Source organism: Lepidochelys olivacea, assembly GCF_965140295.1.
Source record: "Lepidochelys olivacea isolate rLepOli2 genome assembly, chromosome: 7".
NCBI lineage: Eukaryota > Metazoa > Chordata > Testudines > Cheloniidae > Lepidochelys > Lepidochelys olivacea.
The window spans coordinates 122,006,857-122,034,065 of record NC_140417.1 but is presented as its reverse complement, the minus strand read 5'-3'; the positions used below and the strand labels follow the sequence as shown (position 1 = coordinate 122,034,065).

General features: G+C 39.8%; 1 protein-coding gene across 2 annotated transcripts in view; it reads left to right on the top strand.

The window, feature by feature from the left end:
* The window catches only part of CNNM2 (cyclin and CBS domain divalent metal cation transport mediator 2), a 186,232-nt gene that overhangs the window by 131,161 nt on the left and 27,862 nt on the right, over positions 1–27,209 (top strand). For both annotated transcript variants that reach the window (XM_084632968.1, XM_084632967.1), the window contains exon 2: positions 24,916–25,059. In XM_084632968.1, coding sequence (XP_084489094.1) covers positions 24,916–25,059 — 144 coding nt within the window. The remainder of the gene's footprint in view (positions 1–24,915; positions 25,060–27,209) is intronic.

The following is a 27,209-nucleotide window of genomic DNA, read 5'->3' as shown; positions in this document are numbered from 1 at the left end:
CCTTCAGTTGCCAAAGGAGTTTTTTCAGGCAGTAAGGAATGTTTTCTGGAAAGGATTTACCTTCTAATGGATTAGGCTAGCCAAGAGTCAAGGGCCCTGACAGCTCTACAAGAACCTGACTGCCCAATGAATACTGCTTAGAAAGTTAAAGTAGCTAGTTCTCATTCACTTTGCCAACCAGTCTGTGTGACACTGCCAACAGCTCTCTTAAGGTACTGGCAGGCAGCATTGCAACTTCAGGGTGAGAAAGTGGACAGGTGACTTTGGATCAAAGCTCCATTTTACCATCCTCTGCTTTCAGGGGCTCACATATTTGGAGTGGGAGGTAGCTTGGTCCAGACCTTGCACGATATTTTTGATTTTTAAGATGTTCCAAATCTAATTAACTCTGACCATTGGGGTGTTCAAATTCAGAGCCAGATTTTGAGGTTTCAGTCAGTTTCCATTTAAAACCCTTGACTGCAGTTCTTGTTCTTAAAAAGATATTGAGGACCATTGCCTTCTGGAATTCATTAATTCTTTCCCTCTCTTCCCCTGTGCCCCTCCAACTTCTCCCTCAGTTAACTGAAATGAATATACAGCAGACCTGCCTGTTCACCAGTCCAGTGTGAACAACCTAAAATATATATTTTACTGTTGGTCATGTAGTGTCTTATGTTCTACACTCATGAGTGGGTGATGTATGAAGCCAGCTCTGTGACCAAACCAATAGGGCCCAGCATTTATTCCCCCCACTCTGGCTCTTCCTCACTCACTTATAGGAATTTTTTGGCTTTCTTGGGACCTTTCATAGTTGTATAATTAGCCACAGCACCACCTATGGGTGAGGCTCAAGGCTGCATGCCTTCTTTCAGCTCTTCTCAAAAGGGTGGGTTGACTAGTTACCCTACTATTTTCCCATGGCAGCTAGAATGCCTGCTGAGTTCTATTTCAGTCCCTCAGCGGTGTGTTCAATTGAATTCAGAAGACTTGGCCCTCCACCCAAAGTGCTAACTCGATTATGAGTCACTGGATTAAAGCGGAGGCTCTGGGATCACAGCATTAGTCCACTCAGACATGTGCTTAGCAGCAGGAGCACATTTCCTTTGAAAATCTCATATTTAGATTGGAAATGCTTTCTGATGGGGCCAAATTGTCATTCTCAGACACTGTAGTCAGTCTCACTATCAGCCCTATGAAGACTGTAAGTCTAAAGGAAATGACAGAAATAGATACATTTGTTTCCAAAACACAACCCTTTGGTCCAGAGAAAAGATACCTGCCGCTTGGGAAAGAGGAGAAAGCTCCCCTCTCTCGTATCTCTCTGAGCTCAAGGTCACTCATCCTTTGTCTGTGACATGTTTCTCATCGCTTATCGTTTACTAGAAAAACATTCCAGCATGCATACAATATTAGACCACCCGAAAAATGAAGAGGAGATGGGTGCACTGCTCCTTCTCTATTTATAGGAAGAGAGAGATGAACCAAAACAGAGATGGGAAAATTAAAGTCTTTAAATACTTTGGGAGGGATGGAAAAAGGGCTGCTTTCATTGTCCACAGGGTTCAGGAGACTTTCTCACGAGAGGCTTGGCGGAACCCAGTGGGCAAGTCAGTATGATTTGGAGAGATTCCTGTACATAGAAGGCCCTCTCTTTTCAGGGGTAACTGATCAGTTAATGAAGAGGAGAGAGAGGCAAATTGTAGATAGTGTGGGGAGCACCACAACTCTCCTGGGCTGCATGAACTCTCACAGGCTGTCCAATCCTCAGTTATATCTCTCAAACATCATAGTTTCCTTTTAACTGGAAGATTCTTGCCTCGTCCCATGGGTACTTGCTTTTCACGCTCACTTTCTAGTAAGTAACATTCTTCTTGGGGCAAGTGACCTGCTGACATCAGTAACCCAGAGCTTGTGATAGTCCTATCTGTCATCTCACCATTTCACCCCACCCCAATGTACCTCTGCCATTAACTAGTGTTTTCTGTCCAGTTATTATTCTTAAAATCCTTCAACATTTAAGTGCACTTTCCCCTTGAAAATTTTAAGCTGCTTTGAGGTGATATTTTTCTTTCAGTTCAGTGCATTTACTTTGTCAGGTTACCTTCTTGCTATCTGCACCTTCCTTTAGTACCTTTAGACATTTCAGTAACAGTGCCATCTAGTGTTTGACCTTTTGTGATCACTACCTTTTTGCTCTAGCTCATTCTTTGTCTGACTAACTCTACCTTGTGGAAAGAATCCACTTCCCCTCCTTTATGACAAAGAAACTGGTGTGATAGTAAAGGCTAATGGATGGGGAAATCCCATTGTTAAAGGTATGAGTTTTCTTTATGTTGAGTTCCTACTTGCATAGTTTCAGAGATTGGATCAGACCCTCATCATGGGGGAAGGAGCTGTGTTTATTTATGCTTTTTGCACATATGCTTCATATTTTGCTGGAAGATGGTTAAAGGAGCAAGAGATGGGTGGGGAAAGTGATGTTTCTTTGGCATGAGGTCAGTGCTGAATAAAGGTATCAGGCTGATAGTCGTGGAGACTGAAGCCCTTTACCCACAGAACAGGTACTGAATGGGCAGAACAGAGTAAGTTTTTCTCTCCCCCCTACCCTTTCCCCATCCCCTCCCCCTCCCCCACACACTCAAGGGGTGTTGAGTCTCCATGGGTCATTCAGTATTTGGACCCTGAAACTTCTATCAAAGGGCTCGATTAGTGACAGAAGTTCATGTAATGTCTGTTTTACCTTTTAGGAAGTGAACTGCAAACACCAGCTGGCTTTCACTGAAGCCCACCCAGTACCTAGCAGATGGTCTCACTCTGTTCATCTGACCCAGAAATTTTTACCAAGTTTGATGGGGTGATTTTAAGGAGTAAAGGCACTCTGCTGCTCCTTTCTTAACAGCTCTTGTACTTTATTGAACCACCCACCCCCATGGTTGCACAAACAGAGTCAGTTTTAGCTGCTCTCTTTTCCTGCAAGCGCTTTCACACTGTCCCCTATGCACGGAACACATTCCCTAGTCTAGTCTGTAAAGCCATTAGACTCTTCCTTCAAATCTTTCCCACAAGATCCCTTCTACTGGGATGCCTACAGGAAATTGCCATTTGATACTGGCCAGGGAAATTTGCTGACATTTATTTATAGATATTTACAAAAAAAGAAGTGTAAAGGATGCAGACCATCAGGTTAAGCACATTGGTAGCCTACATAAATGTTGCCCTCCCTCTAGTGACCTCTGCGTAGGTAATAGCGACTATATTAGAATTAAATGTAACATCCTTGTAGTGGGGAAAATACTGTACTAAAGAAACCCACCACAGTAGCATTTAACTTCAAAAAGGGGAACTGCACAAAAATGAGGAGGCTGATTAAATGGACATTAAAAGGAACAGTCACAAGAGTGACTAACATGCCACATGGAAACTTTTTAAAAACACCATAGTAGAGACTCAAACTGTATGTATATTCATGTTAAAAAAAAGTAAAAGGACCAAAAAAATGCCACCATGGCTAAACAGCGTAAAAGAGGCAGTTAGAGACAAAAAGCCATCTTTTTAAAATTGGAAGTCAAATCCTACTGAGGAATATAGAAATGAACAAAAACTCTGGCAAGTCAAGTGTAAAAGTCTAATTAGGTAGGCCAGAAAAGAGTTTGAAGAGTAGCTAGCAAAAGACAAAAACTAACAACAAATTTTTTTAAAGTACATCAGAAGTAGGAAGCCTGCCAAACAATCAGTAGGGCCACTGGATAATCGAGGTGCTAAAGGAGCACTCAAGGAAGACAAGGCCATAGCAGAAAACTAAATGAATTATTTCCATCAGTTTTCATTGCAGAGAATGAGAGAGATTCCCACACTTGAGCCATTTATTTTAGGTGACAGATCTGAGAAACTGTCCCATATTGAGGTGTTAGTAGAGGAAGTTTTGGAAGAAATTGATAAACAGTAATAAGTCACCAGGACCAGATTGTATTCACCCCAAAGTTCTGAAGGAACTCATATATGAAATTGTAGAAGTACTAACTGCAGTATGTAACCTATCACTTAAATCAGCCTCTGTACCAGATGCCTGGAGGATAGCTAATGTGAGGATGGTTTTTAAAAAAGGCTCCAGAGGCGATCCTGGCAATTATAGGCTGGTGAGACTAACTTCAGCGCCAGGCACATTGGTTGAAATTATGGTAAAAAAATGAATTAGACACATAGATGAACATGGTTTGTTGGGGAAGAGTCAACACAGCTTTTGTAAAGGGAAATCATGCCTCACCAATCTATTAGAGTTCTTTGAGGGAGTCAGTGTGGACAAGGGTGATTCAATGGATATAGTGTCAAAGGCTTTCTGAAAGTTCGAGTACAAGGTCCCTCACCAAAGGCTCTTAAGCAAAGTAAGCCATCATGGGATAAGAGGGAAAGATCCTCTCAGGGATCAGTAACTGGTTAAAAGATAAGTAACAAAGGGTAGGAATAAATTATCAGTTTTCACAGTGGAGAGAGGTAAATAGCAGGGTCCCCCCAAGGATCTATCCTGGGACCAATGCTGTTCAACATATTCATAAATGATCTGGAAAAAGGGGTAAACAGTGAGTTGGCAAAGTTCACAGCTGACACAAAATTATTCAAGTTTCAGAGTAGCAGCCGTGTTAGTCTGTATGCGCAAAAAAAAAAGGAATAGTTGTGGCAGCTTAGAGACTAACAAATTTTATTTGAACATAAGCTTTTGTGAGCTACAGCTCATTTCATCTGATGCATTCAGTGGAAAATAGAGTGGGCAGATTTATATTATTATAACCCTAATTTATATTATTATAACCCTAATTATTCAAGGTAGTTAAGTCCAAAGCTGACTGTAAAGAGTTACAAAGGGATCTCACAAAACGTGGCGACTGGGGAACAAAAAGGCAGATGAAATTCAATGTTGATTAGTACAAACTAATGCACATTGGAGAAGAAATAATCCCAACTATACATACAAAGTTATGTGGCCTAAATTAGCTATTACCACTCAAGAAAAAGATCTTGCAGTCGTTGGATAGTTCTCTGAAAACATCCGATCAACATTTTTGAGCAGTCAAAAAAGCTAGCAGAGTATTAGGAAGCATTAGGAAAGGGATAGATAATAAGACAGAAAATATTATAATGCCACTGTATAAATCCATGGTACGCCACACCTTGAATTCTGCATGTAGTTCTGGTTGCCCTATCTCAAAAAAGATATATTAGAATTGGAAAGAGAAGGGCAACAAAAATGATTTGGGGTATGACACAGCATCCATCTAAGGAGAGTTTAGAAGAATGTGGCCTGTTCCTTTTAGAGAAGAGATGATTTAGGGAGGGATATGATAGAGATCTGTAAAATCATGATTGGTGTGGAGAAAGTGAACAGGGAAGTGCTGTTTACCCCTTCACATAACACAAGAACTAGGGGTCATCTAATGATATTAATAGGCAGCAGGTTTAAAACAAACAGAAGGAAGTACTACGTCACACAACACACAGTTACCCTTTGGAACTCATTGCTAGGATTTGTTGTGAAGGCCAAAATTGTAAATGGTTCAGAAAAGAATTAGGTAAGTTCATGGAGGATAGGTCCATCAATGGCTATTAGCCAAGATGATCAGGGACACAACCCCATGCTCTGGGTGTCCCTAAACCTCTGAATGCCAGAAGCTGGGCCTGGACAATGGGGTGGATCACTTGATAATTGCCCTGTTCTGTTCATTCTGACTGAAGACACTGTTGGAAGACAGGATACTGGGCTAGCTGGACTATTGTTCTGACCCTGTATGGCCATTCTTATGATGTTTTCCCCCAGTGTGTTATATTTAGTTGTTTCCTCTTACCTTACATTGTAAACTTTTTGAGGCAGGGACCGGATCTCTCTCTGGGTATGTCTACACTAGTCATGCTGCTGGAGCACAGCTGCAGCTGCACTTTGTAGCACTGTCGCATAGGTACTATAGTGATGGAAAGGGTTATTTCATCATTTTAGTAAACCTACTTCTCTAAGAGGCGGTAGCTAGGTTGATGGAAAAATTCTTCCATTCACTTAGAGGTGTCTGCAGCCCCGAGCAATGTAGTTAAACTGACCTAACTTGTAATGTAGACCATCCCTGTGTGTTTGCACAGCACAGTGAGATGCAGTTGTCAGTTGGGTATTGATTAAGTACAACCGTAATACAAATAACTATCCCACTTGCAACTACCCAGACTCATCCAGTTCCCCCCCGCATAGTTTGTTTCTGTTAAGTCTCCAAATGTTTTTTAAAACACATTGTAGCCAAACCCTAACTTCCATTCAGCTGGAAAGCAGAGCAGTATGTTGCAAGATACACTAGTTACATGGCTACCACTGCCTTGTGGACTAATGTGCAAAGGGAATAAACAGCTTTGAAAACAAAACAACCCAAATCATCCTGATGCTTAATTTAGTAGCAGTGCTGATTGTGTGGAAGCCGAGTTTACGTGATCTCTAGATCTCTACTAGGGAATCTTTCTAGCTTTCTGTTGACCAACTGTCTTGTAACATTAACTGGTCCATAAACCTATGCTAGGATTATAGAGTTCCTACTGGAGTCTGTTTTATTACATATGCTTCTGAAAGCAGGCTAGAGACTTTTGTGTGTGTATATGAAGCTTTGATTGATATCAATGAAAGTGACACATGAGCATCAAGAGGAGAACAGACTCATTGGCTAAGAGTGCCAGGCATCATATGCCATTATTTGTCTGACCTTTAATCTCAGTGTTTCCTGCGTCGGTGGGTCCACTGCTTGCTAACACCACTGGTAAGAAGTGTCCTCCTTTATTGTGACCTGTAGTCATCCTGCCTCAAGCTTTGATCTCCTCATATAGCATTTGCTAATCCAGGTTGGCTTTGGTGATACTTGGATGGGGGACCTCTTAGGAAATTCCAGAATGCTTCAGGAAACAGGTTAATGCAGTAAGTGGTTTTCTTCTGTTAGTTGCATTAATGCCTCAGCTGTCAGAGATGTCATCTCTTGGATGAAATGTAGAATGTAGATTTTGACCATTTGTGATTCTTAAGGGTCCATGGCCTTTCTGCAAGAGGGTGTGAACTGAGGTTGTTTACCCCAGTGTCTTGGCCTTAATTCTAGTTTGTGTAACTGTTCCCCCTACAGCCTGGCATATGTGTGGTAACTGTTGAACCTACTATGTTTCCCCAAAGAGGACTGCGTTGCAGTGCTGGGGCAGAGTGACTTGTAAAATAAGTAATGTTTGTAAAGGGCTTTTGGGATTCATTAGGATGCAGAGAACTGTTTAAGTACAATGGTAAGAATCTTGTATTCATTTGTCCACTGTCCAACATATCTCCAGACCTTTGATTGACAGTTACCCTACATAGTGGGAAGGCTAAGGGGGAGAAAAACACCTCTGCTTTTCAAATAAGAAATCAAAGCAGCCTAATATGGTAACACTGTGCATGAGAACTAAGCATGAAAGGTGATGCTGATCTGTCATATTGATGGGAGAATGCTACTGAAGTTCATTAGACTCTAATTCTTGATTTCAGAAAATCCCCACTATACCTTGCACTGCAATTAGCTGGCATGCAAGGATCTCTGATGTCTATTCCTAACAACTCCTCTGTTGATACTTTTTAATGGGAGGCTAATGTAAACTCACACAATGTGAATTGGTTTTTGAATTCTCTACCCAGCTGCTCTTCTTCTGACTGATGAAAGACTGCTGCTCTAACACGGCTGCTACTCTGGTGGTTTTTAACATCAGGAGAAACAGGATTGGGAATCCATGCATTTTCAGCCGTTTGCTCTCATATTTTAGAAAAGAGCTGGAGCAAATTACCCTCCCTTTTTTTGTCACTTTGTAAAGATCACTTCTATTGATGTTTAATTTCCCTGAGAGATACCAGAAAAGTATCTGGAACGTTACCATTGAAAACTGCCTTTCTTCTCTAAAATCCCTTTTATCCAAATGTAATGACCCTTATTTAATTCAGATAAACTGAACTGTTGGCAAGCTGTTAATGAAGGGGCAGGATATGATGATGGCTGTAACTTCAGCATTTGATTTTTGTAAAACAAGAATTTTTAGGAATGAATTGAGACATGACTTCAATCCCATGGACTAGCCTTAGTTAGAAATTGACATGTCTATATATAAACATACCCTTTTATATGTTTCTATTTATGCCTAGGTTTCTGTATATATTAATAAATATGCTTTTATAGGAGTATTTGTCACATTTTGTAGTGTATTTTATTGTGGGAAAATGTAATCGGAAAAAATGCATTTAGTTCTTGTGGGATAGTAAGGTAAAATAACTACTCGTGTGAACTGGATCTTTTTTTAGTTACGGGTGCTCCAGAAATAGCCGAGTGATAGCCCCAACATGAACTCAGCATGTATTTTCTTTTTGCCAGGATTCGCTGGTCTGTTTGTCTAACCCTTGTAAGGACAGCAGTACAATATGCAGTACCAGATATGTGAACTTTCACTAGGCCTGGAATGGAACCTTTAAGTGCACATGGCAGTGTGTGGAACTTAACTGAACTATTGTTCTCTCTGCCTCTTTAAATTCTCTGTCTGTGTATGGGAAAGATGCAGGGTGTTGGAGCGTATAGTGTTCCTCTTATTGAGATGATATCTGTCCCCCCGATTGAAATGAGGAGGTGGTTAGAGTTATTTAGCTCACACAGCACATCATAGGGTTTAGGTCTTAATAACAATATCTGAATAACCATTTTTAGTTGCAGTTTATTATAATGGGTCATTCTGTGGCTTTACTTTGAGTTCACAGATGTTGGCCTCCTTATTAATGAAATGGTGGCAATATTGTGATTTTAAAAACTGTTTCATAGGAATAGTTAAAGGGAAGCATATGTAAGCATACAGGTTAACATAAAAGTGTGTGCAGGTTTTATGTGTGGATCTGTAAACAGAATTGGTGTATGCACTTGACATAGCAGTACTATATTTGCTAGTTTATATACAGTATTAGGTGCAGTATTAGTCAATGATGAATCAAGAAGAGTTGTAGAATGTTTATATGCAGCCAGGTACGTGGATCTTTGGTGCAGAAGTGCTCCAGTTGTGTAAGGATGAATAACATGGTTATTCCATAGGCAAATCATATCTTTCTAGATGTAATTAATACAGGGTAGTTTGATATTGAAATATTTCTTTTGTTTTTTGCATGTTAAAGGCAGCTCACTAACTAAAGCCAAACACGTCTGCCCAAGCTGTGATCTGTTCCATATCTCTCTTGTACTGTATCTGTACATATAATTATTGTAGGGTATTGCTTTGTGAGCCACATATGGTGATACATATTTTTTCTGCTACTGTTAGTATACTGAATAAGTACCACTGTTTTGTAGATTTAGGGTACATCTCCCAGAATATAATAGTTTGAGTTTTAATCAGTATATATGTGTTGAAAGTTTTTGTAAGATTTTGTATATACAAATCCAAAGTGTTTGGATTTGTGAGTAGTCACAGCAAACAATTGTGAAGTGTGTGTGCATATTGAGTGACCTACTTGCCCATATCTTCACTAGCAGAGGTTAGAGCTGTTTGAGTTTAGTTTAGCATTTATTGGGAGGTAGAGGAATTCAGCTTAATCCTAGCTAAAAAAAATAAACAAATTAAAGGCCAAAGTCATAAGAGGACACACTTCCTCTAAAGTGCTAGAAAAGGAGTAAAGATGATGCCTTAGACAAACACACCTGAACCAAGAGCTCCTGTAGGACACCAACTTCATCAAACTATGTGAACAAACTTTTAAAAACAGTAGATTTAAAGCAGTGGTCAGTGGTATCCCTAATCCTGGCAGACTGAGCATTAAAGTTTCCTATTCTATCCTATTCTGTTCTTCTGTTAGTATCTATGCCCTTCAGATGTCAGCCTTGTTCTGAGATAAAATTTTCAAAAGCAACAATATGCAACTGAAAATCAATGAGACATAAGCACCTAAGTCAAGTAGGTGCTTTTAACAATTTTTCTCCTCATCTCTGTACAGATATTTCCAGGTTCATTTTGGAAGGGGATAAAATAGCAGCATCAAATACAAGCTTCTGCAGGATTGCAAAGAAATCCAGGAGATTGGCTCTGCCAAACCTCCTCAAATGTTAACCGGGCAGCCTGTCTAAAAAAGCCATATCTATAGATTTCTGCTCTGTTACTGAAATTATCACCCATTTGCAAAGATCAAAGCACTGACATGGGTCAGAAATGCCTATGGAAACTGGTAAAGAATTTGCCAAGAGGCATACTTGGATAATACGGCAGTAAGTGCAGAATAAATGCCTAGACAAAAATTTAATATGTATCAGGTCATCTCCCAGCCAGTAACTGGAAAGCTACTGAATTAACTTGGTTTTATACAATCGTTAAAAGAAGTTGGGTCCAAGAAGCCTGAAGTTAAAAACCCCAGTTACTTTATTAGGTGTTTATTTTTCAGTGTGATAACCTTGTGTGACTTCATGCTGGCTTAAGACAACTGTTCATGATAAATAACTGTCACAGCAAAACACCTTAGCAAGGGTGGGAACTAAAAGGATAGTAGAGTCTGTATAGGAGTGATTAGGCAGCATCCTTTTGTGGTTAAAATGTGGGACCGTCGTCTCTGTTCTTAACTCTACCACGGATTCTCTGTGTGATTTGGGTAAGTCCCATAACCGTTCTGTGCCTATTTCTCCATCTGTAAAATGGGGATAAGACTTATTTTCTTTTTGTAAAGCACTTTGAGATCTTTAAATGAAATGTGTCATAAATGTAAAGCATATTATGAGTGATATTGGGCCAGATTCTCCCATCAACTAAAACCATTTGTGTTGCATAATCTGTGTGGGCAGGTTGGGGCATGGTGGAGCAAAGATTTTCCCAATTGGCGTAAACTATAGCTGCTCTTCTGCAGCTTTAATTTGTGCCTGGAGCTGTGTGGTTCAGGATCAGGAAGCTGCAACCAACTCCCTAAGGAGGTTTGTCTGGCTGGATGTACAACAGAGGGAAAATGTAGTTATGGAGTCTGTGGAGCATGTTTACTTATGCTAACACTGGGGAGTTTGGGACAGGAGTAGAACTCAGACTGTAATTCCTCCATACACCATCTTGCTATTTTTCAGTTGGAGGCAAATTATCCGAAACTTATTCTTATCTCAAACCTTTGATTTTTTTTTGGGGGGGGGGAGAGAGGGGTCCTCTCTCTGCTTTTAGTATCCCTGAGAGCTGAAAGTCTTGGTGGTTACCTATATACCAATATCCACCTTCTAGCCGACGTTATGCCATGATACTGTTCAGTCGCATACAGACGTACCTTTGCAAGCAACCTGCTCTAGTGCCCACATCTAGGAAACTAAGCTGAGTAGATTCATATAGTAGAAGCCAACCAAGGACGGTCATCTTTTGGATTCAACTAGTGGGTAACACTCAGTCCTTGCTGTGGGCTAGAATCCCCTGAGGACCAATGCTGTGCATGTGCAGGAGTACATGTTCACACACTCAGCAAAAGTGGCCCAATGTTTGTTTCTGTGAGTTTAGGCTTAATGGTCTGATCCTGTTCCCACTGATGTGAGTAAGCGCTGCTCTTCATGTCAGTGAATGGCAGCAGGATCAGGACCTTTTGAGAATCAAAGACTAATTAGGGGAGCTGATCAGGCTTTTATATTAACTGGATAGCGTCCACCACCGACCTCAAAGGTTTTGGACCCATGTTGCTCATTGAAAGAATCACAACCCAGTATCTTCTAATAAACTTTATTGTAACAATTAAAAATCAAGAAAATAAAATCAAGAAAACATATAATCAAAGCTAAGCTGTTATTCATACTAAACTAAACACAAATCAAGATCAAATCAATAAATTAGTCTCAACGTGGGATTGGAATTTAACCATCATATGCATTAAATCATCAAATTAATATTAAAAATAATCAATCCTTATAAATAGTAAAGATGATTCTAAGAAGGTGGCTGTTGGGTTATAATTCCTGATGAAAGAATTGTCCAGAGTCAATCAAATCTGTGACTTTAAAGCTGGTTAAATATCTTAATTCTGAAACCAAATTATTATGTAATGTCTGAATCACAGCCTCAGAGCCAATTGTCAGGTTTCCATTTTTAGAATCCAGTTATTGTGTGGTGTCTAACTTCTGCCCAAAAGAAACCGATTTTATAACACAGACTTTAACGGAACACTTCCAATAAACAGAATCTTGACAGCTCCTTGTGACTTTTAAATAAAGGACAGAACACACTTCAGTGAGTATCTTTTGAGACAATGTTTAGGGCTGTTTAAATATGGGAAACTTTTTTTTTTCTGGACCTGTTTCTGTATGGACTTTCTGGATGCTCTCTCATGTGCATGTGCACAGCCAAACCTTCTCTTCCACACCCTAAAAATAGAAAGGCTGGGACATCTCCCAGCTACTAAAACAAGATAAAAAAAAAGGGGGAAAAAAACAATAATATTTAAGATAAAGGGGGATTTGCAAAATCTTCAGCTCTGGCCATCTTCTGGATGTTCGGATAGACGCTAGAACGGCAGTCAAGGAGTCAGGCGGTCAGGCTGCAGTAATTCCTAGTGGGGCCTTCTTCAGATGCAGAGAGCGACTGGCCAAAGGCTAGAGGGGGCTGGTGATTGATGCTGTGACTTCCTCTCCCCAGGGTGATCAGGCGTGGGGACTCTAGAAAATCAGTCTTCCTGAAAGATGAGGCATCTTAGTGTTACCCTTGATTCATATGGTTTGTGAACTTTGCTTACTCAGTCCTTTCTCTAAAAGGTCTTTGGACAAATCAGATGCACAGCCTACATTGGAGCCATGCAACATGGTGCAGTCAGGCTCGAATTAGGTCACTTATTAGCGAGTGTCAAGTTAGAAAAAGTCCCATTTTTAAATCAACAATTTTAAAATATTCAAAGTTTTCCATATCACAGAGATTGATATCTACAGACACTCTCCTGTCTTCTCCCCAAAAAATCTGTACACATGAGACCATTTGAGGAGGCTAACATGATCTTCTCTGGGTGAAAAGATCTTGAGATGACGTGTCACCAGTTTACGGAAAGTTTGAAAAAACCCGTCACAACATTTAATTCATCAGCCATATGAAAAATAAGTTCAAATTTATGATTAATGTCATCATTCTTCTCACCAATAAGACAACTTTGAGTGATCTTTCTATTTTGGAACCGGGCTGTAAACAAACAGCTTATTTGGAATCATCTTGATGTGTTACTTTAAAACCTTTCTTGATAGGTTTTACAGTAACATTTCTGTCAGGATGAAATGGACTTAAGAAATAACATTTTTTAAAATTTATATAAGGTCTCTATTTCCATAGACAGTGTCGTTCTCAGACACTTAATTTGTGATGCATGACATGAAAGTTGCGATATTACAACAGAAAAACTTCAAAACCAGACTCCAGCGAGAGACTGTTGAATTGGAATTCATTTGCAAATTGGATACAATTAACTTAGGCTTGAATAGAGACTGGGAGTGGCTAAGTCATTATGCAAGGTAACCTATTTCCCCTTGTTTTTTCCTACCACCCCCCCCCACACACGTTCTTGTTAAACCCTGGATTTGTGTTGGAAATGGCCCACCTTGATTATCATACACATTGTAAGGAGAGTGATCACTTTAGATAAGCTATTACCAACAGGAGAGTGGGTTTGTGGTGGGGGAGGGTGGGGAGAAAACCTGGATTTGTGCTGGAAATGGCCCAACTTGATTATCATGCACATTGTAAGGAGAGTGATCACTTTAGATAAGCTATTACCAGTAGGAGAGTGGGGTGGGGGGAGAGAAAACCTTTTGTAGTGGTAAACACCCATTTTTTCATGGTTTGTGTGTATAAAAAGATCTTCTGTACTTTCCACAGTATGCATCCGATGAAGTGAGCTGTAGCTCATGAAAGCTTATGCTCAAATAAATTGGTTAGTCTCTAAGGTGCCACAAGTACTCCTTTTCTTTTTGCGAATACAGACTAACACGGCTGTTACTCTGAAATCTCTCAAACACTGTTTCTCAGGTGTTAGGATAGACACCCAGCTCTTCTGAAACTGCAGGCATTTATTCTCTGCTTCGTACTAGTCACATCAGATCATTTGTGCATGTCTTCAGATAGTTTAAATGAGTTTTCCTTTCACATGCACAAATGTTTCAGTTCACAGGGGGTTTCTAGTGATCATCCATGCTGTCCCAGTGTCTAGGAGCTATCAGCATGTTGATGAAGATTAACTTGGCTGAAACTGAAAGTAGGAGGTGATTTCTGGGGAGGCAAGGGAAGTACTGTGGAAAAACTTTTACAATGTTCCCCTCAATCAAAATTCTTTACAATGGCCAATCCTTCTGGACTCATAGTTACTTTTAGATATCCAAATACCTACGGCTACTAAAAGATCACCTTTTGTCTATGGCCAACCAAAGGTGATGCCCCATCCTCTCTCTCTGAAATGATCACAGTGATCCATGCTGCATTTGTGACATCTACATTTGATAACAGCAATTCATTTTACCTCCAGAAGAATGAAATTAACCCAGAAAAAGTTCTCGTAGAAGGGATTTTGTGTAGATACATTCCATAGTGCTCAGGAACTACAAAGCAGGGGTGTTGTAAGTATTTAGGTAGACTTCTAAGGTATCTTCTGTCTAGTGTAAAGATAATTTTAAATGAACCTTCAATAGTAATCACAACACTCTGCCATGCTTAATTGGTTTTTGATATCATGTACATTTCTGTGTACATTAAGCATACAAAGATAATATACATGTTGTCCTGGTACTGATTTCATGCTGGTGTTCATTGGAAGTAGCTTCACTAACTTTAGCCATGTTTGTAACCAAACTGCACACATTATTGTAGCCTCTACTCTCATGTTGTTTAAACTTTTGTATTTAAAGTTTTTTATGAATCCTTCTATTAAAGATGTATTTGTCACTTTAAAAAAGTCAGAGGGTAGGTTGTTGTTTTTTTAAGAATTAAATATTCCCCTGCAGAGTCTGCAACTGAAATGATGCAGCCTTATGGGAGTGCAGGAATATCAGACGGTGTAGCTGTTTTCATTGTCAGCCTAATTGCAAAACATGAACAACGTAAATGGCAAAAAGTCGATTAGATCATTAAAACTGAATGTTAATGATCTAAGATCTTAGAAACGCAAAGGCACTTATGTTAAAAGTCATTTTTAAAAATGAATGTGCTTAATGGACAAAAAGTAAAGTGCAAGAGAAGATAATAAAAAGGAAATATACCCAGCCCCCACTTCCCTTCCCTACCTCCGCCACCCACTCTCCAGAGAGGCTGGCTGGCCTTTCTTTTGGGTTGATACATTGCTTTCAGCACTATTTACATCCTTATATAAGCACAGTGTCCTCAGATAACCTCTTCCTAAAGTCTAAGCATGTTTCTGTTGCTGCCACTAGTGCTTTACTGTTACAGGGATTTAAAATCCAGCAGCATTGTGGATGCTGGGATCTAGAAGCGCCCCAAATTAAATTGTACTTACCCTAGGAAATGGGCCAAGTAGGGTTAAATGTAGGTTATGCTGTGATGCTGGCTTTTAAAGAGCAGCAGAGTGCTTGCTTTCTTCAACTTGACATATGAGCTACCTCAGTATGTAGGCAATTAGAATTCTTCAGCATCACAGGCTTTGATCTTTGTTTCTCAGAAACATCTCCTGACCTTTTCGCTTTTATTTTTTCAAATTGGACTTAGCATGGTACCTTCACCAGAACTATGTGATAACTGGACTTGGTGGGAGGAGCCCAAAAGCAATGAAAAGCCTGAGGTGAGGCGGCTGCCACAAGCTCCAGAAATCAACAATTACAGGGTACCAAAAAGGGGGGGTGGAGGAGCAGGTCACAAGGGCAAAACAGTGATAAAGAGGGGGACACTGAATGGGGAATCCTGGAGAACACCCTCTGCTCAAAGGAGTCAGTGGATGCTTCCCAGAGGATCGTTGCCTGCGTGCAGGAATGGACAAGGGTCCGGAGAAAGGCCCTGCTCTCAGAAAATTGTCTCCCTTCCTTCCTCCCCAATCCAGCTTCCTTGTCCTGTCTCCCTTGAAAAGTGGCAGCCCTGGAAAATGAAATGTTTGATCCAGAGAATACCTACCGCACCTTTGTTTTAGCTTAGCAAAACCTAATGTTTTGTGCTCCCCCTGCTGGCTACATCTCTGCTAGTTAATGGCTGCTACTGGTCCCAGAGAGATGTTGACATCAGTGAGGACTGTCTTGCATAAACAAGGAAATAATAAAATTAGCGTGGTGTTTTTAAAACTTAATTAGACACCAAGGGACAAATCAATTTTTATTTACTGACTAGTAAAGGGGCAAATCTGTATGGAAATGAAGTCTGTTTTAGGAGTCTTTCAAAAAGATCCACTTTACCATGGGAAATTGGGGCATGTGGGGTGGGGGAATCAGAACTGTCTAAATAATAATAATACTATCTTAAATTGTCCTGGATGAACTATGACCAAAAATGACTTTAATGCTGTATGTTTGTTTGTCCTTAAATTTTATCTGAATTTTTTTCTTTTGAGTTAGCCAAAATACTGATAGCTCTCTCTCCAGACTCAATATTTTCCCTTATTAAAATTGCAACCCCTTCTCTCTGCTTTAGTTTACTTAATTCTTCTGAAGTATTTCCCTGATGTTTTAAATTCCTAACCTGTCTCTGTGTTGAAACAGTCAGTGCTCTGATAAGTTCACGTGCCCCACAGAAAAGTGTCCCTCCCTTTCAGCAATCTTGCCAAGTTGGCTCCTCACAGTTTGTGTAGAGTATTTGCTTTTCAGGTAACATGCTCTTTGAGCCTTGTTCTGTGTTGTTTCCAATCTCATCATCTCTTACAGTATGATCTAGTGGATACATTCTCTAAGATATTGGGGACAACTTTGAGAGGCAGCTGTACCAGTTTACCAGATAGATGTCAGCTGTGCTGGCCAGCGCTGACTGTAACCCATTCAGCTGAGCAAGCTTTAAATCAACTGGGGCTACTAATCAGTCTTAGAATCACAGTCAGCCCAAGCTGCATGATGAGTTAAAGGTGGCCCGACTGACCAGTGGCCAGCAGTGGTACATATGGGCCAGAGAGAAGGTCATTTTTCATGCAGTGATGTCCTTAGTCTTTCCTGATTAATATCTTCCGTTTCTTTGCTTTGGACCTTCACTGACACTGTCCCCTATGTGTGGTAAGAGTCTTCTGATCTTGAGACTCCCAAGCGTTCTCTCTTTTCTCTGGATCCCTCCTTAAGACTCCATTTCTGACAGCAGGGCTCAGTTCTGAATTACCTTTGTCCTTCTCCTGTAGATTTTGCTGACTTGCACGTTACTTTATGGGTGAGGCCATGGCCCCTTTTTTTGACTGAGACATGCTTGCTAAGTTACCTTCTAAACTGCAGCAGGTGGCAGCTGCCTCTAACGATGTTTTTACTTCAAGGGCGGCTGGCAGAATGCCCCCTCACCAGGGATACCAGCTTCATACAAAAGCAAATTGAATTGTCGGCTACAGCAGTTGAGTTGGAGTGTGTGTGTGCACTGAATGAAAGAATATTAGAAGTTGAAGATGGAAAATACCTATTAGATCATCCATTCTATTCCATCTGCTTAGAGCCAATACAGGATTTTTTGATAGATACGGGATACGCTTTAATCTATGGCTTTGTCCCGTCTAGTTCTAAAAGTCCCAAGCAACTGACCTTTCACCACTTCCCCTGGGAGGCCATTCCGCTACTAATACAACTCACTGTTGGGAAGTTTTTCCCTGAAACTCAGTTTAATTTTTCCCTGTCTTGGTGTTATCCCACTACATCAGAAAGATCTGATTGTAGGGAGTGGGGGGTTTAATACTAGGAAGTTATTGTAATATGGCATTTTGAATATGAGGAAAGAGCTGATGTGTTTGTCTAATCAGTATTTGTTCAGGATTTTGAAGCTGTAAAGCTGTATGTCATAAAATACTAAGAATCATTATCTGCCTTGTGCTAGCAATCTGATTCTTAATCATTTCTTTACACATTCTGGGTGATTTTACTGTGGATGTTAAAGGGTCACTGGCAACTAGTTTTCATTCCCAAATTTAGATTTTATAAAGTGTTTTGTGTTCTGGTTTTGGGGGATAGGATTGGAGTGAGGGAAAGGGAAGCATCTATTGAACCTTTGAATTTGTTTAAATAAAAACCTTTTAATATTCTCGTGCAGTGCTTTGAATCCACACAGAGTTTTGCTAGAACATGCAAACCAGATAGTGAAACAAAGAATAATTAGAAAGTGCAACAGATAGTTCTGTCTCTCTGTTCAAAGTGGGTGAAATGCAAAAGCAAACAACAAGGGTGGAGATTTCAGAAAGCAGAAGAGCATTAATGCTCATCCACCATGTAGCAGAAAAGTAATGTAGGGAAAGCAATTTAAATAATTCTTTCTTGGATGTAATTGAATACATAAGTAAAGATAAACAGGAATTATTTGGGGAGAATGCTATGACCTGTAACTAGATGTTCATAATGGTCCCTTCTGGACATAGAATCTGTGAACCAACATTTTAACTCACTTGAAGTTTTATACAACAAACTTCAAACTGATTAAAGTAATTTTTACCCAGTGCACAATTAACCTGTGAAACTCACTGCCACAAGATATTACTGAAAGTTTAGGATTCAAACGAGGATTAAATCATCATATCTTAAAAATGTCAGGGAAGATTTTCAAAGGCACAAATACTTGTTAGCCGCCAAACTCCTGCTGAAAGTTAAGGAGAGTTTGGCACCTGTCATTTATGATTTAGAAAATCTTCCCCATTCATTTATACATCTTATCTGATGTAAAAGAGATCAAACCTACAAGCTTTAAGACAATCATCAAGCATTTACGGCATAGGGTTAGGAAAAAGCTTCCTGCATGTAGTCATGCTATTATATAATTGTCTATTGATGGATTGCTTTCATTTGAAATACCTGGTGGTTGGCTACTGTCTTGGCCAGTCTAGATTAGTTGGAGTGGTGCTCTGACTCAGTATGGCAATTCTTATGTTGTCCCTTATTTTTTAATAATACTGAATTAAAAGGCTTTAATAAAATGGCCAAACCAGAGCTTCTGCTCTGTGGAACTTACGTAAGGCACTCTTCTTTCTAGATGCAAAGTTAGCAAACCTTGCACTTCCAGAGATACAGGAGTTTCCAGTTATCCACCCATAACACAAGTTTATCCTTTGACAGCTCATACTCATTCTATCCCTTCCCAGTTAAAAGTGCCCAGAATGAAGTGTGGCTGTTCTCCCTTGTGGCTCAATTATTTCCTGACATCTGTCTGTTTTAAAGTTGTTTTATTTGTGGTGGTGGTATAAATAGCAGCTGCCGCATAGTATTGTTGAGCATTCTGGTGCTGCTGAGGTTAATAATGGCATTCTGCTATTGCATTTGGTCACCTACAAAAGTGTAGTATGTCAATCCAGATCAGTGTTCTGATCACATATCATCTTTGTGTACTGAAAACCTAACACACATATATATTCCCAAACGTAAAATATGAAGATCCCAAATCAGAAATAGAATGGCCAAGTATGTTCTGTATTTCAAATATAATTTCTAACCCTGATCTCCCTTCCGTTCTTTTTGGAATACTTCCCTTTGAAAACTTCAAGGAATCCGCTCCCATCTAACAAAGATTGTGTCTAGAACATTCACTGACATACTGAGATTTCAGTTAGGGGCCTTCAGGATTTTAAAATACTTTTTATTATACTGAAGGCAAAAGTTATGACATAGAGCAAAATCCTGACTATGCTGGTATGCTACCTAGAGAGCAAAGTATTGCAAAAAGAAAAGGAGTACTAGTACTACAATTTATAAATAAATGGGTTAGTCTCTAAGGTGCCACAAGTCCTCCTTTTCTTTTTGCGAATACAGACTAACACGGCTGCTACTCTGAAACAAAGTATTGCAAGTTCTTGAACAATAGAATTAGATGGGATTTGCTCTTAACGAAATTCTCTCTTAGAAGCTATTGTCACCCCTAAAGATAATTTGAATAATTAGAATCATAGAAATGTAGGGCTGAAAGGAACTTTGTGAAGTCATCAAGTCCAGTCCAACTATGCTGAAGCAGGACCAAACAAACCTAGACCAGCTGTGACCAGTGTTTGTCCATCTTGTTCTTAAAAACCTCCATTGTTGGGGATTCCACAGCCTCACTTAGAAGCCTATTCCAAAGCTTAACTACGCTTATAGTTAGAAGGTTTTTCCCAGTATCTAACCTAAATCTCCCTTGCTACAGATTTAAGCCCGTTCCTTCTTGTCCTAATTATCAGTTAACACATTTCACCTTCAGAGTTCAGTACAAACGTTAGCTCTTGGAGCAAGATTGTGAGTTGTTACTGTTACCGCCATTTTATAGTGGAGAAACTGAGGCAGAGATATGAAACTACTTATCTGAGACCACAGAGCGAGTCCGTAAAGCTAAGGTAAGAACTCAGGAGTTCCTGTCTCCCAGTAGCTGCTTAGATCACAGCTCTCTCAAGCAGTCTGGGCCATTATGCAGTTCAGCAGCATTGACAGAATCAGCATCTCACCGGACTGACACTTAAAGTGGGCAGGTAAAAAGAGGTTGATGTAGTAGATGCATGGCTGCTATTTATCATGGCAAAAGGCACATTTGAGGTGTCTAGGTGAGGTAAGAGAATACCATATATATTTGCTATATATTTCTTTTTAAATTTTGTTCTGTACCTAAAATGCTAACCAGTCATTATGGATTGTCTGTTTGGTTAGGTGTTTCTGTGAGTTACATCACTACTCAGCTGTGTATATATTTTAGTTTTAGCTTCAAAAGATGCAGTGAAACCTGTTTTTAAATTACCACTAAAGGATTTGACCAAAAATTGGTTGCTTCATATATGTAATCTTTTAATAAAGGTGGAGCTTGGTTCTGCTTAATAAATCTGGAAGGTCTCTTAAAGGTGGCCTGCAAGGGAAGAAAAACCTGGTTTTGTGCCTTATAATGCATCTTTATGATGTATAAAAAAGGCCTGAAAGGCATACGGTTTTCCTCTTAGCCTTTTTTTCCCCTGCTAATTGCTGTCTAGGCTGAAAGACTGATGACTGGGGAACCCAGTGAAATGACAATACCACAGGAGTCGAGCGTGCAAGTCGGCCGGATGAGATGGGATGGGACTTTTAGTCAAACTATTTTTAAAATAAAATTATAAAAAATGTGGGGAGAGGGTATGTATTTTTATTAACATCTGTTTTACTTCAATGACTGACTAACATTATCGATAAAGTGTGTATTTCCTAGAGATTTACTCTCCACAGCCCATCCCTTCAACAAAAGGATTGGCTCTCTCAATAACATGACCTGCCAAAACGTCTTCCAGCAAAGTCAGAGAAGAGCAGTCTTGACATAATTGATATTTGTGAGGTAACAAGCCAAAAAATAAACCTGGAAAAAAACAAAAACCCCTCTGACCTTCTTTTTGCATCATAAAGAAGTGAAAAAGGGCACAGCCCCGTTTTTAAAAAAAATCCTTCATAGTTCATGTCATAAATATAAAGGGAAGGGTAAACACCTTTAAATCTCTCCTGGCCAGAGAAAAAACCCTTTTACCTGTAAAGGATTAAGAAGCTAGGATGACCTCGCTGGCACCTGACCAAAATGACCATTGAGGAGACAAGATACTTTCAAAGCTGGAGGTGGGGGGGACAAAGGGTTCTCTCTGTCTGTGTTGCTTTTGCCAGGACCAGAGCAGGAATGCAGGTTAGAACTCCTGTAAAGGGCTAATAAGCAATCTAGTTAGATATGCGTTCGATTCTGTTTTGTTTAAATGGCTGATAAAATAAGTTGTGCTGAATGGAATGTATATTCCTGTTTTTGTGTCTTTTTGTATCTTAAGGTTTTGCCGAGAGGGATTCTCTACGTTTTGAATCTGATTACCCTGTAAGGTATTTACCATCCTGATTTTACAGAGGTGATTCTCTTACCTTTTGTTTAATTAAAATTCTTCTTTTAAGAACCTGATTGCTTTTTCATTGTTCTTAAGATCCAAGGGTTTGGGTCTGTGTTCACCGATGCAAATTGGTGAGGATTTTTGTCAAGCCTTCCCCAGGAAAGGGGGTGTAGGGTTTGGGAGGATTTGTGTGGGGGGGAACATTTCCAAGCGGGCTCTTTCTCTGTTATATATCTGTTAGACGCTTGGTGGTGGCAGCAATAAAGTCCAAGGGCAAAAGGTAAAATAGTTGTATCTTGCGGAAGTTTTAACTTAAGCTGGTAAAAATAAGCTTAGGGGGTTTTTCATGCAGGTCCCCAGATCTGTACCCTAGAGTTCAGAGTGGGGAAGGAACCTTAAAGAAAGTTGCATAAATACGGATGGTTAATGGAATAGCTCACCTTCCCACATTAAGCATCTTCCACCAAAATAACAAGGATGCCACAGATACAAAGATGAGGTGGATTCTGTCATGGAGAATGTTTTACACTTTGAAATGTTTAGTGGTGGCAAATGCTTGGCAGATGTGTCTCTAACTCCGTGACCTCACACTTAGTAAATGATTCTTATTTTCTGTTTGAAATGTAAAATTAGATAAACCAGTTCTGCCTTATTTTGAAAGGACAATAGATATGGAGTAAAAGGCTGTGTTTATATAATCTAGAGCTGAAACAATTCAATAGATTGTGAATTGTTTGGGAAAGGGACTTTGTTGTCCTCTGTCTTGTATAGAGTTGAGCATACTTTCTTCTATTTATTAAGATCTAGAACTGTTATTCTGTTGTATTAACATCTAAATGACTGCATGCTCATTTCTATCCATTCTGGGATGTGATAGAAATCAACAGCTCATTGAAAAGAGTGGTGCCTTCTAGTTTGAAAATAAATGTGTTGACTTCTGGAGCTTGCGTTGATGTTACCTCCAGATCTTCAGGCTAACATCAAAAAAGTTATTGCATGGACAGCACTGTATCTAGCTAATGTTATCTCAGTTGCGGGGAACAAAGCCCAGTAGTTTTAAGTGGTGTCTCCTGAGAAATTGAGAGAGGTTGAGAGATCTGGAAATCTCACCAGGGACACAAAGAAAGAAATGCTGGTAAAGAGAGATCAGTGAGACTTTCAGCTCACTAAGCATGTTGATCTTTTAAATTGCAAATAATCATTCTAATAACTCACTCTTGAATAAGGTCCCTTCAAGATAAGACTCATTGGTTCTGTGGAGCTGGTATTTAAAGTATGTCCATCTGCATCTAAACGAGTAGCTCCAAGACAATCCGATTATGCAGTAGTTAGTTTGGTGAGAATATCGCCTAAGTGGAATGGAAACTTCATTTTGAGTCTAATATTAGACCTTGCTTTGGAAAATTCCTTTTAAATGATTACAAGCTGGGAATAGCAAAAGAATTTAACTTTCGACAGACAGCATTCACCAAGAATTGTTTTTAACTGCTTATGTTGGGTCCCTGGGAAAGCAGATGTGAAAATCTTACCGAAGTGAATTGACTTGACCTGATGCAGTGTTTATATCAGTCGTTGATAAGTTTTCCTCTCTGGTCTAATTTGTTCAAGATATTTTCATTCTTTGAGCATGAGTGAGCCTGGGTTGGAATAGTTTGAATGCCTGTTAGTCTAATAATCCAAATCCTTATGCATCCAGACATTATTGCCTATAAAGGGGTCTGAGCAAAGGAAACAAAAGTTGGACTATTTTGGTTATGTTCCATGGATCGCAGAATGGGTGGCTTAGATGCCAGGCTGGAGACCAACAAAGGGGATGCAACATAATATTGCCCAGTTCGTAATAGACCATATACATTGAGACCACTATACCTGTGCTTCAGCATGTAGGTCTGGTTGGTTGGTTGTGTCTTGGCAAACTCTTTGATCCCAGAGTCGGAGGCATTTTTCTACATAGCTTTGCCGTTAAGTGAGTTTCAGTGATGGCTATAGAAATCGGCTATCAAATGTGTTTCTTTCATTCTGTGTCCATGGCATTATCATGTTCTATGAAACAAAACGATAAAGTAGGTGGCAGAGAAGATTTTAAGAGTTGTTAGTGCACTGTGAAATAAGCACGGCCACTGATGACATCGGAGGGAGCTTCATTGCTACTAGCATGTCACGTTTCAGCTTTAGCCTCTTTGCTGTAATTTGACGTGCTTTGACGTCAACCTGAATTCTTTTTAATTTCAAAATACTCTGTTTTCTGAAAAAAATCCCTTTAAATAGTATGCCTTACATTTAAAAAAAAAATTATAATGTTATGGGCTTGTCTACTTGCCTGCCAATCTCTTGTTTGGTGGTGGGGGGAGAAGAAGGCAGAGACAGACCACTGCCACCAAACACAATCGGACCTACCTCTCCTCCCCCACATCTGCCCTCTGCACACACCTGCCTGCTGCTACTTCAGTTTCAGCTTTGTTGCTGATGTTAGAGTGTGAGGAAATGCATGTATGGAAGCTCTGTGCAAAGCAGTGGAGGGGTGTGATGTCCTGGTGCTGGTGTACAAGACAGGAAGTGAAGCTGACCATCAACAAAACAGTGAAATGGACTTAACACCAAGTGCTGACAAATGCACAGGGTAAACAAATTGGGAGGATTCAGAGTAGCAGCCCTATTAGTCTGTATCTGCAAAAAGAAAAGGAGTACTTGTGGCACCTCAGAGCCTAACAAATTTATTTGAGCATAAGCTTTTCTTTTTGCGAAACTGGGAGGAATGTTCAATATGTCTAACTGTTCAGCTCTGGTAATCTTAGAGGCAACTTGTGACAGCAACAGGAATGGCATTTTCATATGGAAATCTGATGTATTTTTTCTTCTACCTGACAGTATCCCTTTAAGCTATGGTTGCTCTGTTCTAGAATGTGTGAAACACGGTTTCTTATGAGTGTCTATTTTTATCCTTTGCTCATAATTCCATTTCTAATCTCTGAGTCTAAAGTCATAATTGTTAATCTGTCTCCCTGCAGGCAAATCTCATCTGGCAATAGTACAGCGAGTCAACAATGAAGGGGAAGGGGACCCTTTTTATGAAGTCCTGGGAATTGTCACGTTAGAAGATGTGATTGAAGAAATCATCAAGTCTGAGATTCTAGATGAAACTGATTTGTACAGTGAGTAGAAGTATTTTGTGCTTTTTCTTTAAACATCAAAGAGAATTCTTCCCATCTCTGTTCTCGGTCTAGCTAATTTGTTTTGGGAGAGGTGATGACATATTACTTAAGATCTAGAAACTCAAATTTCCACACAGATCCACATGCTGGCTGACGACATTTTCATTTCTGCAATATGGCCCCCTCTGTGCATGACCCTCTAGCTGAGACAGGACAGTTTTTTTGTGGAACCCTTCAATCCCAATGGCTTATGTGAGCAAAACTTCAGTTTTCTTCAGTTATCATTTCCCCACCTCAAACAATCCTATTCTGTGTCCTTATTGCGCCTGTCGAGATCTCCACGCCTCTCCTTGATTAATATCCACGTCACCCTTGGGAACTCTCGGTACTACTCCCATTCTTTCGTAGAGGAAAGTTGGATGATTTCTCTTTAGAGTTGGTCACTGCCAGTGAATTGGTAGGGACACAGTAGTGATGAGGTACTTTCCTTCAGAGTACTGTGATTACTCAGCCCGTAATTATTTCTCCCTGCACCACTTAATACAATTCCTTTCCCTCCTTAATGTTAATATATTTTGAGACGAAGGAAGGTGTCGTGGTTAGAGCCCTAGACTGAGACCCCGGAAATCTGGGGTCCCTTCCCAGCTCCATCAGACTTCCTGTCTCACTGTGGGCCAGTTACCTAATCTTTCCCTCTGCCCATTTCCCACATGTACAACTGGGTTACAAATGCAGTACTTCTTTTCTCCCGTCCTTTATCTGTCTTAACTGTTCTTTAAGTTGGTTGAGGGCAGGCACTGTCTCTTACTGTGTGTTTGTGTAGGGCTTAGCACATTGGGGCCTATAAGCATGATCACAATACAAATAATCATTTGAAATACCCCTATGCTATTCAGATATCCTTTGGTTCACTGTTCTTTTCCCCTTCTGTAAATATTAAGTGAATCTTTCCTAGGTCCATCTCTTCAGCTTCCTAATAGTATGTTATTCTCTGAACCATTTTCAGTTTGTCAGTATCATATCAGTATTCAGGTGCCCAGAAGTTCCTGTATGGCAGTCCTTTAAGACATAATATTCTTACCTTAAGTGTGTTTTATAAGGTGGCAATATGGCCTAGTGGATAGAGCTCTGGACTGGGACTCAGGAGACCTGGGTTCTATTCCTGGCTCTTGCCTCCTGGGTGGCCTTCTGCAAGTCATGCATGCCCCCTGCTTTGTGCCTCGGTTTCTTCATCCTGTAAAATGGGGATATTATTACTGATCTCCTTTGTAAAGTGCTTTGAGACCTACTGATGAAAAGCACCAATATAAGAGCGGTGTTGTTATAATACATCTAGAATTCACCATCTGTGTGATGGAACTCTCATTACTATCAACTCTTCTAATTGTCCATTCAATAGGATTGTGGCTTAATGCTTTACAGTAGGATCTTATGATTTCATTTACACTGCAAAAACATCCTCCCTTTGGATGTATTATACCTGCCTCTTTGATGATAGTGGGGTGCTCCCAGAGGTGGGAGGTACTGTTTATGCTTTTTGGTATAGCTTTTTTGCTTTTTTATAAAGAGAGATCATTTGGATTATTCTATATTTTATACCGAAAATAAAAAGGGGTTGACTGTATTAATGCTATGAAAGGGGCCAGAAAATTAGGCTCTGTATTTCATGGTCTTTGTAGGCTGATAAATTAGATCTGGTGAACATAAGTCCATGTGAAATTTTTCTTCCTTGGAAAGTTTAACTATTGTACATTTATGCAGTATAATACAAATAGTAGAGAACTCTCCTGGCCTCCTGGAAGATGCTGTGGCAATCCAAAACCATCTGCTGTAAATTAATACAAAGCATCCAGGGGACCTGTTGGTTCATTATGAAACACTAGAATCCATTCCACCAGTATTTTGTATTTATATTATTTAGTATTCACTCCAAGTATTCACTCCAAATCAGTGTAGTGATGGAAAGTACAAGTGGTTTGTGCATGGTATATGAGCTGTGAGTAGGAGGTAAAGCATATAAATTCTGTGGGGTTTGACGTTAATGTTGTCTTAACTGCAGGTTTCCTTAATGTTTAGTGATTATGTTGTAACGGGGTGGAAATTAACTCTTGTGCAACCTGAACTCTAGTCAAGCTTCTTGTATGGGAAAC